Source organism: Podarcis vaucheri, assembly GCF_965113315.1.
Source record: "Podarcis vaucheri genome assembly, chromosome: 1".
In the NCBI taxonomy this organism is placed as follows: Eukaryota; Metazoa; Chordata; class Lepidosauria; order Squamata; family Lacertidae; genus Podarcis; species Podarcis vaucheri.
In genome coordinates, this window is record NC_138759.1 from 60321990 (window position 1) to 60339850 (window position 17861).

Genomic DNA, 17861 nt, shown 5'->3' on the forward strand with positions numbered 1-17861 from the left:
AACTTCTAAATAGCCTAAAATTGGCCTCAGTTCACCCATTGAATGACTGGAAAGTTGACTTCCATCTCCCTCATTTTTTTTCTGACACTCATCTTTTATTTAATACATTTATATCCTATAATTCCTTTTTTTAAAAAAAACAACTTGGGGCAGCTTACATGGGAGAAAGCCCTACGGGGCTCAATAAGATTTACTTTTGAATAAATACATACAGGTTCGGGTTCAGATGCATACAGCACATGCACTAGTGGCCAAAATTGTGGAAACCTTTTGGGGAAAGTATATTTCCGAGGTTTGATGGCTCATAACCCCTGACTGGCTCTCTAAACACTCATGCTCAGTGGCTACATTCAAATGAAGGAAAGCTACTGCATACCAACCTAAGCAAGTTGTGCTTCCTTTTTTCTGGTTAGCTGGCTATACCTTTTGATAGAATACAGATAATTGAGCATACTTTGTTGCATTACATTCTTCATTAAATTATCTTTCCATTGATATATAATTTTATGGTATTACTCCATATGAGCCATCAAACCTCAGAAACACACTTTTCCCCAAAAGCTTTCCACAATTTTGGCCACAGTTGTAGTTACATTGTGAAATTTGCTCCATTGTCGTCTGAAAAGAGGATTAAATAAAGGTATGGAGGACAAGGCTCTCAATGGTCATCATTAGCCATGATGCTTATGTTCTGCCTTCACTGGTAGAATAGACCAGTAGCTGTGTATCACAAGTGAGCAGATTGTGGCTGCAGGCATCTGGCTGGCCATTGTCCTTGCCTGTGCTGGGCTAGATATGCCTTTGGCTTGATCCAGTAGGGCTCTTCTTATGTTCTATGTACAGTATACTCAAACTAGCTTAGTCCCATTGATTTCAACGAAGCTCAAAGAGTTTAAGGGCAGCTGGCATAATAAAGGCTTGTGGCACATGCCCTTTAGGTGTCATTCCTTGTCTTTCAAGAACATACACAACCACTAATCAACTTTTCCCTGATCTCAGTCTGTGAATAATAAGAATGAAAGTATCCCAATGAAAACAAACCGCCTAATTTGCGACAGTAGTAATGTGCTTGCTTGTAGGTAAAGCATGCCCCCAACACAATGAGCTGCCAAAAATGATTTATCCAATTACATTACTTTGTATATTTACTCCTTTCTTCACATTATTGTTTTGGACAGATCAATAGCAATTCTGTTTTGGAAAGGCTAAGCTCCAGCTATTGCCTTTAAATCTGTACTTTCCCTCCAGCACTGTGGGTGAAAACAGAAGAAGAGATAGGATGGCAATGTGTCAGGATCCGACATGAAGGAGGAACATGAATGACACCTGTGTGAAATAAACAGCTAGCTATATCTAACTGTTGCCTGAAGCAGAAAGGTATACCTTTTAAAGAGTTAAAGCCAGGTTCAAACTTGCAGAGACAGCAACTGAAGTTGCAGAAACAACTTCATCAGAGAATGAGAATGAGCACTCTGGGAACATTTATGTGAACCGACTATGAAATGAAAGACATGAAGGAAATGCATATTTTGCAAGGTAGAAATGTCATAACCTACTTACCTGGCAGCCATGGGAAATCCTTGCATGTGCTAGATCTCAGCACTTGACCCTCATACAGACATGCCACTGTAAACATTGTGAAAGAAGGAAGCAGAAGAAGGAAGAACCAGCGCTGTTAGCAGTAACAAAACAACTGCAACTTAATAACATAAATACTTCCCTTCTTTGTATCAGTAGATTTCCGATTTAATTTTAAAAATTGGGCTATAATTTATCCACTTAAATATATTAATAATGATGATCATCAATATTAGTTTATTCTTCATTGCTGGTGCAATTTATGGGCCAACTTATGACCAAGCCCTACAAATGAATGCTTAGGACTGGCTACAACAACACACCAATGCAACATCTCAAACCACCCTTGCATTGAACAGCTCACCTAGTCATCATAGACATCCAGGAATTCCACGGTGGTGAATATATGGAATTCCACCCAGGTGAGTAAACAGGCTGGCAAGAGAAGGATAGAGTGGTCCATCTTTCCTTTGCCAACTCGCTTAGTTTCCATGCTAGCTATGGAGGAAGTGAAGTCTCTTTCTCCCCGGTCACTATGGAAACATAGTGGGCTGGCGGAGGAGAGAGGGACCGATCAATCTGTTCCTTCTGCTCCAGCCCACTTGTGTTTCTATGCTGGCTAGGGAGGAAGATCACAGAAACCAAGCCAGCTGTCAGATGAAGAACATAATAACCCAACCTTCCTGTATGAACAACAAAATGTGTCTTTGCCACATCAGTCTCTACAGCCACAGCAGGTGCTTCAAACCTCCAATAGTTTGACTTCACCTGCAAAGGCACACTCCCCCATTGTTTCCTGAGACAGACAGATGTCAACAGCAGTCTGTAGTCAGTCACCCCTCTGGTAGAAAGCTCCCCTCCCCCAACCTAAGAGGCTCGGGTGTTTTTTTAAAATGCTAGTAACATGCTTTTGACAGATTTTAGGGCTATTATTCATAGGGACATTGTGTGTAGAGATATAAGTACCATATATGGGATCCTGAAGGCCAGCTACTTTAACATATGATTGCAGAGGCAGAAGTGTGTAACATCTTCATCCCTAGACAATATGGAAGGTGCTCATTCCACAAGCCTCTGTCAGGCAATAGGATAACCTTTAGAGGTATGCTTTAGAGTTTGTTCTTTAATCTTTCCAGGGAAACTTTCTTATTAATCCATTGAGGTTCCTTTTAGATGTATGATCTGATTTCCCTCCGCAGGCATTAATATGCCTCCATGTCATGATACACAGAACTACAATTATTTCCAATCTCTGTGTCATTTTCAAAATTTTCCAATCCAATTTCCTGGGTAGGAAAGGGGAAAAAGGGGAGGTTACTGCTATTTGTAGTGCTACGGCAATGTTTCCAAAACAAGATGTACTATGTCCTGAAAGCAGCTATTTTGATAACTGTGGTTATGCTCCAAGTTATGAATAGCAAAATAAGACAACACTTAGTTTTAAATATGCTTTTAATGCACTGCTAGAACTGAGAACTGTAGCAAAGCCGTAAGCTCAGTTGCGAGGGGCTCAGATCATTGCCCTGAAGTTCATCTCAGTCTTTTAACAGCCGCTGAAGGAAACAGGACAACTTTACATACTATTCCTGGTTAAATTAGCAATGTCATGATCATTCATGTGACACTTCAGTAGACTTTGTGAGTAGTTCACAGTTCATGGAGAAGGTGGAATTGATAGCTTTTAGTAGATTTCCATTAGTAATATTTTACTTTCTGGTGTTTAGAGGATATTTTGTTTAGTTGTTTGCTATGTTTACTACACATTTTCCTTGTATTTTTGTAGCTGATTTTCATGTGTAATGCTCCACTGAAGATGATGTTTTATTTAGTGGATTGTAGAAATTCTCTGGGGGTTTCTTTTATTTAAAAAAATCCCAGTAGTATATAAATTGAACAAACAAACCATCAACAGGCTTTTCAATATGTCTGGAGAATAATTCAATTTACATACCTGGGTCTCAAACTGTGAGGCAAGTCTCATTAGGGAGTTCCACGTTCCACCTGCAAACATTTCTACATGCACCTTGATTGGATCCGACCAGGGTGGGCAGACTTCAGGCTTGTCAAATCTATTTTGTTTTTCATTAGAACTCCAAGATCTATCAATCAAAGCCATATGTGAACCAGACATCTGGTTAGAATGAATAAGGTGCTTCTGAGCCTATTCTGAGCCTTTGTTTTCAACACCAGAACTGAACTGAGCTCATATTCCTTTCACAAAAAAGTCCACTCCTAGTTAGCTTTCTTCATTTCAGTAAATTAATTAGAAGGGGAAAGTTATTTTGCTGTTGCTCTGTGGCTGGGAGTCCAGAAGCAAATGATCCAGAGAAGGACGAGTAGATTCAGATTCACCAGCTTCCCACCCCTGGATTAGAGAACAGGCTGTTCCACTTCACCTCCTCAAATCAAAGCAATTCACAAGGCTATGATTCCCCATCTTGTTTGTTGCCAGTCCTTGAGGCTAGGGAACTAAACGAATCACAGGCCTGTTTTCCCAAAGCATTTTGAAATGTTGCCTTGGGCCCAGTGACTGCCTTCATCTCTCTGTTTGCTTTCTCTTAAACGGCAAACAACAGGGAACCATTCCAAAAAACCCAGTTATGACTTTTGACTTCAGGGAGACCCATTATGAAATCAGATACAATCCGGATATAATTCTGATACAGATTCTTCTAAAAAATATTTATAAACTGGGCTTTTCCTACAGTCCCTTATCTGGTCCTATCAACTCATTTCATACATCTAAGTTGTGTTTGGTTGGGAAGCAACTTAGACCTTGGAACGTCCTGCTAAAGGAGACCTATTTTACTCGCTCTCCAATGCATGTGTGCTACTGGAGCAAGGCATTTTTTCACCTGGTATTTGACCTGTTATGTCATCCATTTCCCATGTGCCTGATATTATTATTATTATTATTATTATTATTATTATTATTATTATTATTTATATACCACCCTATACCCGGGGGTCTCAGGGTGGTTCACAAAATAAAATCAAGATATAAAACCACAAAATACATAATAAAAATGAAAACAACAACCCAATAGCTACTATTGGGAGTTAGACCCCAACTTCCATCAGCCCCAGCCAGCATGATCAGTGGTTATTGATGATGGGAGTTGTAGTCCAGCAACATCCAGAACTCCACAAGTTGCCCAGCCTTGCATTACATGATATTTGGTATCTGTAGTGCCCCTGCCTACTATTGCCACTATTGGCCTGCTCTAAACATGCTACTGTTAATTCAGTATGTTGGAGTCCCAGAAGCTGCGACTTCTGAATCAGAGGTAACAGCTTTATTACATGTGAACAGCCACCTTAGTCCTTGACTTGAGTTTACCCCTCAAATTCTGCTGCTGGTCATGCAAGAGGTTCTTACTTGGCCATTACTGATAACGGCTTTCCCATCACATTAACAAAGCAATCCTCAGGCTGCAATCTTAAATGTACTTACCATAGAACAAGCCCTGCTGAACACAATAGGAATTATTGCTCAATAAACATGTGCAAGATTGCATTGGGCTGTAAAGCTGCAGTCCTATGTGTGCTTGCTTGGCTGTAAACACCACTGAACTCCATGGAATCCATTCCCCCCCCCCCCCCAATGTTTAATGTTCTGTTACGTTTTTGTTGTCAAATCTTTTTTTATTAAGTTTTACACTGCAAATTAAAATTCAGACATTAAGCATCAACAACATCATGGGATCCGTTTTTGGGTAGATGTGCATAGGGTTGCTCAGCAGAACTTTCTACCTTACGCAAAAGGTGGAAAAAAGTTTCCAGGCTTCTTCCTCAATGTGACTTTTTGCTCTGTCTCTGTTTGGAAAGACTGCAAAAGATCATCAGACTTCAAGCTTAACATCAGTTGAAAAATTAATAATGTGTAAATTGCATTGATTTTTTTTCTTGCCTTTGAACAGATGATGCAGGGAATTCTAATCCAGTTTGCCTATTGCTCATTAAAGTGTTTATATGAAAATAAGGTACTATGGCCAAGAATTATCTTGTGTAATTAACAATATGATATACAGCGCTGCAAACAGCCTTAAGGCATACCCTACGCTTAACAGCACATAGTGTTTGGTGCCAATTTTTGTAGACATGCATCTACAGTAGTATTCACATGCACAAACATGTACTTTTAATACACAAAACAAAGTGTACATTAGTATATGCGTAGCGTTTGGATGTCACATTCAGATGCACTCGCAAACATTGCAAGAGGAATTGTGTGTTTTGAAAAGTTCAGTCATTTCAAGGCTCAGATTTATTGTTGGTCACACTCAGGGAAAGGAGAGGTATTGTGACGAGCGCGAATACCTCAGCTCAAATTCAGCAAAAGTGCAAGACGATGCTGCAATTAGAGTTAGTGAAAAGACTGCATGAGCAGTTGTCATGCATGCGATAAGTTGTTATTTCAGGGCGACAGCAGAAATCCTAGAAGAAAAATGAAGCACGTGGGTGATTCAGAGAATCGAGGCAAGTGAAATGTCTCACTTCAATGGGATGAAAAGAGTCTTTTCTACAAAGATCTTTTAAAATGAATGCTGCAGAGATTTTGTAAGTCACTGACATTTCCTTCTTCCCTCTCCCAGATGCCTGAGGTGAATAGCAATCAATTTTAAAGTTGGCAATCAATCAAAATACATAAAAAAATATTTTAAATAAATCCCCAACCTTAATCCCAGACCAAATGAAGAAGTCTTACATTCTCAAAACAGAAAACCACAAGCTAAATAAATAAATAAATAAATAAATAAATAAATAAATAAATAAATAAATAAATATATATTAAAAATCTGGCATTGGTGAGTTTTAAAAGGAAAGGATATTTAAAGTGGTGATGTAGCTATTAAGAATACCTTTGCTTAGCAAATCAAGCACAGCACTGAGCATGTGAAGAGGGCATTCAAGTTGGAGTCAAAGATCACTGGCAAAAGCCACTTAGGCTGCAGTTCTATATGCACTTACCCATTACTGAAGTCATTGGGGCTTACTTCTGAGTATACACAGTATACTCAGGTATACACAGGATTTGCTCTTTAGAGTTGGTAGGTCAAAATCAGTACCTTTGAATGAGCTCAAGAAGGCACTAGGTAGCTTGTTCAAATAATCAGATTATTAATTTTTATTCCACATTTCCCCCAAGGAGCTTGTGTCAGCATATTTGCTTCTCCATTTTAGTAGGATTATTCTGAAACAGCTTTACAAAGTAAGCTTAAGAGTATGAAATTGGCTACAAACAGGGAAGATGCAAGTTAGCATTTAATATGGAAGAGACATTGGCCTCTGGCTTAATCTGGCCAGAGGTAGGTGGGAGAAGTTTCCATTTTATTTTCTCCACTGCCACCCCACTGCTAATTACAGGGCTCATTTGGGTGTTGTGAAGGGGCTTAAAAGGTAAAGGTACCCCTGACTGTTAGTTCCAGTCACGGACGACTCTGGGGTTGCAGCGCTCATCTCACTCTACAGGCCGAGGGAGCCGGGATTTGTCCACAGACAGCTTCCGGGTCATGTGGTCAGCATGACTAAGCCGCTTCTGGCAAACCAGAGCAGCGCACAGAAATGCTGTTTACCTTCCTGCCGGAGCGGTACTGTTAAGTTGTGGGCGAACATATCAGACAACACAGCGATTCTTCAAACAGCTCTTGTTTATTCAGAGGCCAGAACAGAACTGAACTGAAGAGCTCAGTCAGCCTGCTTATATAGAGCTCCAGAATAACATAACTGTAGCAACTTTCTAAAACTATCCAATCACTGAACGTCACTTTCGATCCTTCATTTGCATAACTATCTACAGTATCCCCTGCTGGGCCAGGGTGAGAACTTCAGTACATAACAGGTACCTATTTATCTACTTGCACTTTGATGTGCTTTCGAACTGCTAGATTGGCAGGAGCAGGGACTGAGCAACAGGAGCTCACCCCGCCGCGGGGATTTGAACCACCAACCTTCTGATCGGCAAGCCCTAGGCTCTGTGGTTTAGACCACAGTGCCACCTGTTAGTTGACTAGTCAAAAGACCTCTTTTCTTTTTGTTATAATGCTTTGTGATTTTTTTTGATTTTTGATTTTGTTTATTATTATTTCTACTTGGTTTTTTTTGTTGTTGTTCAGTTTTGATGTATGGCTTTTTTCATTGTGCATTAATAATAATAAATAAAACTTTTTTTTTAAAAAAAGAAACCTGTTAATTGATGTCCCGACTCCTAGATTGCCCGATTTTGGTCCCCTGTGCTATTGGAATACCACTGGTGGTACCACCTATTCGACTTTCCACAGATATGCCCAAGGTAGGAAGACCTGTGGCAACAAAGATGCCCATCTGTTGCTGGGCCTTCCTCTCTGCCAGTGGAGTCCTTCTCCCAGAGCTTCCTATGCTACCTTAGTTGCTGAAAGCCAAATGCAGTCTTGGAACTTAATATGTATTTATAATTTCCTATCTAACATTCTGCTCCAGGTTTCGGGGGGCGGGAAGAGGGAGAAACTCTGCATTTTGTTTATATTTTGTTGAAAGCCAATAAAGGCTGTTGTTATTATTATTAGCATCCTTCTGTCTCAAGAAACACTGGAGTGTGCCTCCAGTGGTGAAGTCAAAGGCTGTGTTAGCAGCACCAAAATGACCTCTGCAAAGCGCAAGCCTGGGCAATGTGTATGGAGGTTCTGGGCTGCCCAAACGACAAGGATCCTTTCTCTGCCTCGCTGGTCCAAAGGAAAGCAGAGCAATACGTTTGGCACCAGCTTGGCTGCAGGAGTTGCCAGGAAAAAAGGTGTACAGGGTGCCATCCAACTATCTTAAGATTTTCTTAAAAATAAATAAAAACAAAGTTTACATTTGCCAAGGATGCCAGTAAAATTTCTACTGTGTAGGGCTGGATCACATAAGGCATAGCCTGCTGTTTCAAGGTGAAAGTTAACAGAAATTTGGCTTAGAGAAAGGAGAATTCTGCAGATTGGCTGAATACTAGACCTTTAATAATGACACTGAAAAACAGTTTGGGCATACTGCATATCTATGTTTTTGAGATGTTGCAAACAAACTAACAGACAATCAACAGAATTGGAAATATTATTTTAATATTAAGAAAAAAATAATAATCTTAAGAGACATGTTTGCGGAATGTAGGTAAACCAACAGATGTGCCCCTAGAAATGGGTCATTTCTAAACTCTGTTGCAACAAAACACACAAGGATTCTTGCCTAGATTTCTTTCCGGTGTTCTTCGCTTACAGCAAAATCTCTGCTTTGAGAAAACGCCTTCAGAAAAGGAAGGAGCAGGATGAGTAAAGAGTCAAGGTATGTTAATTGTTTTCAATTATATAAAAGGCTGCTCTAACAGGATGAAAAAAAAGGGGAGGGGACATTCTCCCCAGTGACTTACAGAGAATAACAGGGAAAGTCAGCAGTTTAAGCGTGTGAGCGACAGAAATAAGTAGCAGTAACAAACAATGAGCAAATATGGTGGCAACCCATTAGAGGGAATTTCTACAGTAGAATCCTGTAAGAGAAGCTGACCCCCAAAGTCCCTTCTATCGAGCCTTACTATTAAGATTGCTATATTTTATTTTATTTTTACTATAACCCCTTCTTGAACAGCCACACATCAAGCAGAATTTCAGCAAGTGTTTTCTGGCATGAAGATGAACAAAGATTAGCACTACCCTTGCTGAATTGCCTCGCGTTTTCTTTTAAGTTTCACAGAAGCCCAGCCAGAAGAAAAGAAGCCACTCAGCCTTCTTGCTAGGAATGGCACAGGCACATACAGGAACGTGCCCTGGGCACAGACAACTGGTATGTCAGTTCCAACAGATTCCCCTTTTCCTTGGCTGGTCAAAAAATCACAAGAGTCCTGCTGGACCAGGCGAATGGCTCATCTCATCCAGTTTCCTGTTCTCACAATGGCCAACCAGATGTTCATGGGAAGCTCACAAGCAGGACCTGAGCAATGGGTACTCTCCCTTCCTGTGGTTTCCAGAAACCGGCATTCAGAAGCACACAGCTTTCACTGTGGTTGTGGCGTGGTAGAGGCTGGATAGTGTAGTAGTGGATTGCAGGCAATGGCAGGTGACTGTGACCTTTGAGGGCCTTTCTGACTGCATGATGCTGGTGGTTCAGAAAAGGGGAGTCAAAGCCTACTTTACATAACAATCACTACACAGTGGTACCTCGGGTTACATACACTTCAGGTTACATACGCTTCAGGTTACAGACTCCGCTAACCCAGAAATAGTGCTTCAGGTTAAGAACTTTGCTTTAGGATGAGAACAGAAATTGTGCTCCGGCGGCGCAGCAGCAGCAGCAGGAGGAGGCCCCATTAACTAAAGTGGTGCTTCAGGTTAAGAACAGTTTCAGGTTAAGTACGGACCTCCAGAGCGAATTAAGTACTTAACCCGAGGTACCACTGTAGTTTTCAGAGTCTTAAAAAATAAAAATAAGGTGCTTGACTTTTGGAATCCTTCCAGGCATTCAAATTTGGCACCTAAACACCACAAAATGACAGATCACAATGCTTGTTCCACTTTCATTCATTTCTCTGTATGATGGGAGTCTTTAATTACACAGATCACCTCTGTCCAAAAGTTGTTCAGCTACGGTTCAGTTACTAAAAATTGTACGTGCAGAACATCAAAGAAAAAGCCATGGATTGCTTCTTCACTCGTGTACTTGAGAATGTCTGCAGCACTCATGTGAAATTCATGTGAGATTCGCTTTCCATAGCTCAGAAATATAGTAATTAAAATTGTGGTAGAGTCCCCGAGAAAGTTTATTGCAGCTGAAGTCAAGTATTAACTTGCCAATTTTACAAGCAACAAAGCCAGCCGTGTGCGAGATGTTAGTGGAAAGCATGTCAGCTACATGTTGCTGTCTTGTAACGTTATTTTGTAAATTCAACACTAGATTCAGGGTCTGCCAATTCCTTCCTAGTGCCAAAAACAAAGAATGCGCCAGTTAACCGGCAATCTTTCAAGCTGCACAAGCGTGAAAAGGAAATGTAGCACCTTGGGGCAAGGGCAGGTCCCCTTTGCAGACACACCAGGCACATGGATAAGCAGTGATAGAAACTCAAATATATAAGCTACGGTAGGTGCCAAATGGCTCCTTGAACTGGGGTTACAGTTGCCAAATAGAAATGCCTAGTTGCCATTTTTGGGCCAGGCGGCTCCCAAGTTGTACTTTTAAATACTGCTTTTTGGTTCCTGAAACTCATTCTGATTGTGCAGATAAAATACAATGGATAGAATTCTACAGGATGCGCTGCTAGTGTGTGAAAACAGTCCAGGTCCAAGGATCCTCAGGCAAGCGCCTCCAGGCGCCATCCTGCCACCCGGGCATCTTCACTTGGTGGCAAGTGGCCAATAAGGTAAAGGGACCCCTGACCGTTAGGTCCAGTCGCGGACGACTCTGGGGTTGCGGTGCTCATCTCGCTTTACTGGCCGAGGGAGCCAGCGTACAGCTTCCAGGTCATGTGGCCAGCATGACTAAGCCACTTCTGGTGAACCAGAGCAGCGCACGGAAACGTCGTTTACCTTCCCGCTATTTATCTACCTGCACTTCGTGCTTTCGAACTGCTAGGTTGGGAGGAGAAGGGACCGAGCAACGGCAGCTCACCGCATCATGGGGATTCGAACCGCCGACCTTCTGATCAGCAAGTCCTAGGCTCTGTGGTTTAACCAGGTGCAAAATGTGCCTGGCTAATTTTGAACACTGTGGATATGGCTATATAACCAACGTATTATCTATTACAGTCGTACCTTGGTTCTCAAACGCCTTGGTACTCTCCCGTTTTGGCTCCCCAACACTGCAAACCCAGAAGTAAGTGTTCCGGTTTGCAAACATTTCTCGGAAGCTGAATGTCTGGCACGGCTTCCACTTGATTGCAGGAAGCTCCTGCAGCCAATCAGAAGCCGCACCTTGGTTTTTGAACTGTTTTGGGAGTTGAACGGACTCCTGGAACAGATTGAGTTCAAGAACCAAGGTACCATTGTATTACTGTTATGTACTTTAAGAGCAGAACAGAACAATCATTAAAATGATTGGCTGCTCAAGAAAAAGTTAACCAACTGCATAAGCCTGTCAGAATAGTCTTCAAGGGACGCCTGAAAGTCAAAAGTGTGAAAGCCTGCAGAATCTCCGCTTGGGACGGGCTAACCTTAAATGTCCAAATTCTGGTCGAGGCCGGTGGGGCCTCTGTAACATGGGGACAACTAACTGCGATCTTCCAGATGATCTCAAGGATCAAATGGGGATGCACGAGCTCAGGCAGTCCATCTGCCCCATCAGCAGTCTAGCCGCTGCCTTGTGCACCAGCTGAAGCTCCCAGACCGGGGCCCAACATGTACAGACATACCGCTTTCCTTGACAATCAAGAACTTGATGCGTACAACAGTATACATGCTGGGTGCTTTCTGACTAATGCTGTATGTGCCAGAGGGGCAAGATGGCATTGGGTACAGGCCTAGTACGTACAGTCCCGCCACTCCGCTCAAATGTTCAGTGAATGGTCCCACCCCCAAAAAAAGATCTATTCAATAGTTGTTTTTCCATTTAGACAGAAATAACAATATGTTGGACCTCTGCTGGTGGAAGCAACCACAAAGTCCTTATAGTCACCTGGGTAGCCAATTTGTGACACAGGTGCTACAAACAGCACAGGCAATCCGGGTTCATGGTAAGCTTGGACAAGAGCAGGAGCTCCAATGACATGAATGGGGAAGCCTGTGGCTCTCCAGATGCTGCTGGACTACAACTCCCATCATCCTTGACCATTGGCCAGACTGGCTATGGCTGATGGGAACTGAAGTCTAACAACATCAGGCAGGCTCTATATTGGCTACTCTGGTTTAGGGTAAAGGGATGGTGGCACCCTCTGAGGCGATCATGAGTACGGTGGTGAATGCTGTGGCATGGGGAGAGAGGTGCAGGGGCCAGGGAGAGGCAATGGTTGATGGTAAAACCAGCCTGGAGGCAGGCAATTCGCTATATGGGATGCTGGCTCATGCAGAACTCGCCCCGATTGGCTGCCACAACATTCTCCCCAGTGTGCCTGTTTGTACTCTTCCCAGCTGCACCCAGTGAGAGTTCACATCCAGGCCTAAACCTGGGACCTCTCACACAAGAAACCCGGGTTGCTCTCCAGCAGTGGTTCTTAAAGGGTATGGCAAGAGAGGATGGCAAGTGGGGCTGGGAGATTCAAGAACAACCAGTATCATATTTTGGGAATGATTCATGTTCTTATGTAGCTGCAGTTTTTTACTTTCTGGATGTCCCATGACCATGTGTTCTATGTTATAAATCAAGGACTGCTAGTTGTTGTTTCTTTTTTGTTTCCCAATGGATTTCTTCTAAAAAATGTGGTGTGGTGCAAGCAATTTTTTATTTTGAATGTGTGGCTCAGAGAAAAAGGCGTGAGAACCACTGTTCTGCATGATTAGAGCTTCATGGTATCCCACACATTGCATGTAGTGGGGAAGAGAAGAAGAAGAGTTTGGATTTGATATCCCGCTTTATCACTACCGAAAGGAGTCTCAAAGCGGCTCACCTTCTCCTTTCCCTTCCTCCCCCACAACAAACACTCTGTGAGGTGAGTGGGGCTGAGAGACTTCAGAGAAGTGTGACTAGGCCAAGGTCACCCAGCAGCTGCATGTGGAGGAGCGGGGAATCGAACCCGGTTCACCAGATTACGAGACTACCGCTCTTAACCACTACACCACACTGGCTCTGGGATGCCATGGGGGTATTTTCCTGTTTCTGGAAATGGATTGGCTCCCTATATGCCTGACCAATGTAGGAGCCTACTTGCTGGTGAGAACTTGCGATATTGCTCTGGAATTCAGCTGATTGGCTCTGAAAGCCCATCTTTGAAGGAGGCTACTGTAGCTCCTGCTCAGGTGAACTCTGATAGGTGTGGTGCCAGTCACTTGCTATCTATGTAATGGCAGCTGACTTGGCTGGTGGGTAGCTCTACCTGTCAAAGGTGGCCCACAGAGAGTGGAGGATTAAGGAATCCAGCCTGCAGTCTGGCCCATTTCCCATCCCAGTACTGGATGCTTCTATTTGCTATGGGCTGTGTGTTTTAGAGTGCTTGTGTTTCCTCCTTTTCAGCTTTTGTGCTGGGAATGTATAACATCCTGACTACATGATGCTAGCTAGCATAAGCCGACCTCCCAGCTTGCTGGGTGAGACCCTCAGATTGACCCATAAATCAGTCTTGGAGCAAAGCAGAGAGCAAGAAGAGAAAGAACTAAGCAAGGTTAAGTGCAAATGCAGTTCTGTAAGTGGTTTGTCTATAGCAGCCACAGGCCCCAACCAATTTGTTGTTGTTTTTTAATGACAGCTCAACTGTGTCTTTAATTTTCCATTTCATGTCATCTTTTCCCATTGATTTCATTGTTCAGTTTCCCGTTGCAAAGCTTCTTCAACATAGTCTGCCGCAAGTTTCATATGACAGTTCTTGAGGGCTTTTATTACATCGTCAACCTTTGCTTCCTTCCCCCTTGATTTCCGCCACTCTAGAAGCGATTGCATCATTTGTTCATGCATGTTATATGGATTGGCGGTTACAATTCTATCGATTTTGACTTCTGAGATGCCAAGTTTTCGAACGAGCATTTTCCAGTTTTTCCCAACGTGGTCACATATGATCTCAAATGCTCTGTCCAGCTTACCTAAAAACAAAATCATAGTTTGCATCAACTTGCTAATTCACAATGGACCATTTAACGCTCCTCCTGCCATACTCCAGAGAATACTGTCTTGACCCTCCTACTTGTCCTACTGTGAAACACTCGGGGTTATGGCGTAACACTCAAGAGATGGGACAGGACTCCAGTCTGGGTGCTACTGCCCATATTTGCCACCCAGCCAACCCCATTTTTCACCTTGAGGTGTGCAGGGCCTCTGGGTATCTATATACCCAGCGAGAAGTTCACTGGCCAACCTTTGACTGTACTTAAGGAGTAAGGAGCCTCTAGCCCGGGGGCCTAAATAAGCCCATCAGGCCTCCCCATTTGGCCCAAGCCATACCCACATGCCCTACACCTGACATCATACATGATGCCAGATGTGGAGTGGAATATGCAGTTACTTGGCCGTGATGAAATGAGGTTTGCAGGCATTGCCAAGCAGTTGATCGGTGCTGCCTACAAAACCCCATGCAAAGCACTGGGCCCAGGGATTCCCAGTACTTGACAATCAGCTGATCGCTGGTACTTTGTGCGCAGTGCATTTGCCCACACACTCTGATTTCAAACCAGGCATGCATGTGTGTGTATCACCTGCCATTGTGACATCAGGTGATGGACAAGTGAGCAGCCTCACTCATCTGTCAAACTTGGCTAATGGTGAAGAGGTGGGGGAGAGAGAACAATCAGGCCCATTGGGCAGATTTGAGAAGCTCAGAAAAGGCCATAGCTCAGAGGAGTTTCTAACTGCCTTCTGCCAGCAGCGATTAGCTGATTGTTGAATACTGGGAATCCCTGGGCCCAATGCTTTGCAGGCACCACTGATCAGCAGCTTGGCGATGCTTGCAAACATCATTTCCTGCAAGCACACACAAAGTGTCTGTTTATTTCTATATCTGGAAACAGGAAAAGAGTTACCATCTTTTTTCCTTGCAGGATACCTGTAAGCAAAAAAAGTTTAAGAGGAGTTCTGGAATGCAGATGGCATTAGCCCTATTCAGGGGTTCACACAAAGCCTTAAAGCAGGGAGGAGGCAGAGGTGCCCAGTCAAATCCTGTCCCCAATGTTTACATAGAGGCTCCTCTTCAGACTTTCAAGTGTTCAGTGTGAAGGGCTGGAGAGGATGTCTGAGGATGCTTGCATTATTAGAACTCTCAATCATAGGGATGCTTCTTTATGCATTCAGTCAAATGTATGCAGAAGCCCCCATAAGTCCTTTATGCTGAACATCTGAGGGCCTAAATATGAGCCCATGCACAAGGGAACGCTGGAGGGTGGGCTTGCCAATGCACCTCCTCCTCACTCTAAGTCACTCCTCTGCCAGTCTGGGGCCTCCAGTTGTTTCCAACTACAACTCCCATCAGCCCCAGTCAAAATGGCCAAACTGGCTGGGGCTGATGGGAGTTGTAGTGGTGAAAGCTGCTCTAAGGCCTCCCGTGTACAGGCGTGCAAACACCTAAATAAGGCTAGTGGGCTAAGCAAATTGTTTCAAGTTGTTAAAAGCAAGAACCCTAGACAAGACAGCTTGATCAGCTTTAATAGCAGCTTGAACAAGATGAAGCTAAAGTTGAAGGTTAAAAGGTAAAGGTAAAGGGACCCCTGACCATTAGGTCCAGCCGTGGCTGACTCTGGGGTTGCGGCACTCATCTATCTCGCTTTACTGGCCGAGGGAGCCGGCGTACAGCTTCCGGGTCATGTGGCCAGCATGACTAAGCCGCTTCTGGAGAACCAGAGCAGCGCATGGAAATGCCGTTTACCTTCCCGCTGGAGCGGTACCTATTTATATACTTGCACTTTGACATGCTTTCGAACTGCTAGGTAGGCAGGAGCTGGGACCAAGCAAGGGGAGCTCACCCCGTCGTGGGGATTTGAACCGCCAACCTTCTTATCGTCAAGTCCTAGGCTCTGTGGTTTAACCCACAGCGCCACCTGTGTTCCTCAAAAAGTTGAAGGTTATGCAATGCAAAAAGGTGAACTGAGCTGCTTCAGGCAGCATTATTACTATTACTATTACTATTACTATTACTATTAGTAGTAGTAGTAGTAGTAGTATTAAGAATTTACCCTAAGCCCTATGGTCAAGTCACAACAATTAAATGACATAGTCAATATTAAAACACAAGTTTAAAAACTGTGCAAAACAACTTAAAATTACAAAACTAAGGTGGGTCCTGAAAATATACACCTCAAGTGTCAAAAGCCAGAGTAAGGGTGTAGAACACCTTTAGCTCCTTCCAGGCTACAAACACAATAATAAAGAAACAAATTTTCATATGCCACAGCCCACTTCCTTCGATTAAACAAAAAAGCCATTTCCACCTACGTTTTTCTTGCGCATCCAGCTGGTCTTCCGGGTCCCCACTTGCGCCGTCTTCAAACTGCCTGAGCAAAGTCAGCAGATCTTCTCTTTGCAGGCTTTTGAACGCGTGCTCCAAGAACTCAACCTTGGTCCTCGTAACTATTTCCTGTTCCAGGAAAATGTTGAATAGATCGAGGCCACTTTGCACGGCCTCGAGCTTTTTTTTGCCAATGCGATCCCGGCAAAGGAACTTGAGATCGGCGAGCTCCTTTGGAGAAAGGCTCCTCGAGAATAAATTCAGAAGATCCAAAAACGGATCCATTTCTGGGGAACCTAGGAAGAGCAAGGCGGGAGGTTAGGGTGCCCATATGAAAGGCATCAGTATTCAGGAAACCTTTCTCCTTTTTAAATAGAATACTGCTTTAATGCAGTTGTTTTTTTATGGGCAGAGAAACATCTAGCATAGATGCATTTGAACCCCATGGCGATCATCGAGCAGAAAACGCAACTTTTTAAAATCCGACTTTCTCTTTCACTTTGTTTTCTAAACTTTCCCCCCAAAACAAACGCTAGGAAACTTTTTGCGCGGCTCTGAAATCTCGATAGGAGGTTGGAAAAAATGGAAAGCTTAAGTTTTTAGAAAGCTTTACATACTTACTTCCTGGTTGGAACTTTGTAGTCGATCCGGAGGCTCCGGCGTCATCCGGAGGGAGGTCGCTTCCCTTTCGGGGCCCTCCGCCCACGCGGCGCAGCTTGCCTCTCTCCGGAAATCCGAGGCAAGGGAGAGAATCGCAGGGCGCTCCGCGGACACCAGGGGGCAGCATTGGCACAGCTTTTGCAACTAGCGCCGCTGTTAACACGTATCAAGCCAGCCAGAAGCTCAGAAATAAATGTACGGCTTTTCTACTTAAGCATTTCACTTAAAAATATGGAGGTGTTGTTACACACCGCATTAAAACTGATCTGTCTGCTCCGTTGCAGAAACATGGTTTATTAAACATTGTATTGTATTTTCTAATAACAACAACAACAACAACAACAATAATAGTAATAATAGTAATAATAATAATAATAATAATAATAATAATAATAATAATAATAATAATAATTTATACCCCGCCCATCTGGCTGAGTTTCCCCACCCACTCTGGGCGGCTCCCAATCAAATGTTAAAAACAGTACAGCATTAAATATTAAAAACCTCCCTAAACAGGGCTGTCTTCAGATGTCTTTTAAAGATAGGATAACTGCTTTTCTAAGTTGTGGACATTGTATGATGTCAAAAGCGCAAAGTCGTTGTTTTA

General features: G+C 43.2%; 1 protein-coding gene across 2 annotated transcripts; it reads right to left on the reverse strand.

Moving 5' to 3' along the window:
• Positions 1 to 13829: 13829 nt before the first annotated feature.
• FADD (Fas associated via death domain) lies at positions 13830 to 17343 on the reverse strand. Of its 2 annotated transcripts, none has more exons than XM_082215291.1 (3): positions 17216 to 17343; positions 16582 to 16890; positions 13830 to 14243 (listed from the first exon to the last, which is right to left on the reverse strand). In XM_082215291.1, the coding sequence occupies exons 2-3, from the start codon at positions 16877 to 16879 to the stop codon at positions 13963 to 13965; spliced, it is 579 nt and encodes a 192-aa protein (XP_082071417.1). In that variant the 5' UTR covers positions 16880 to 16890; positions 17216 to 17343; the 3' UTR covers positions 13830 to 13962. The 2 variants fall into 2 exon arrangements, with proteins under 2 accessions (XP_082071417.1, XP_082071416.1); XM_082215290.1 differs by having other exon boundaries at positions 17212 to 17327.
• Positions 17344 to 17861: the final 518 nt, after the last annotated feature.

Excerpts from the sequence above, each read along its gene's own strand:
- FADD (XM_082215290.1), bottom strand. The coding sequence starts at position 17,260 with ATGACGCCGGAGCCTCCGGATCGACTACAAAGTTCCAACCAGGAAGTA. Across the intron at positions 16,891-17,211 it reads AAGTTCCAACCAGGAAGTAA|GTTCCCCAGAAATGGATCCG; the intron begins GTATGTAAAGCT and ends TGCTCTTCCTAG. Across the intron at positions 14,244-16,581 it reads GCTGGATGCGCAAGAAAAAC|GTAAGCTGGACAGAGCATTT; the intron begins GTAGGTGGAAAT and ends TTTTGTTTTTAG.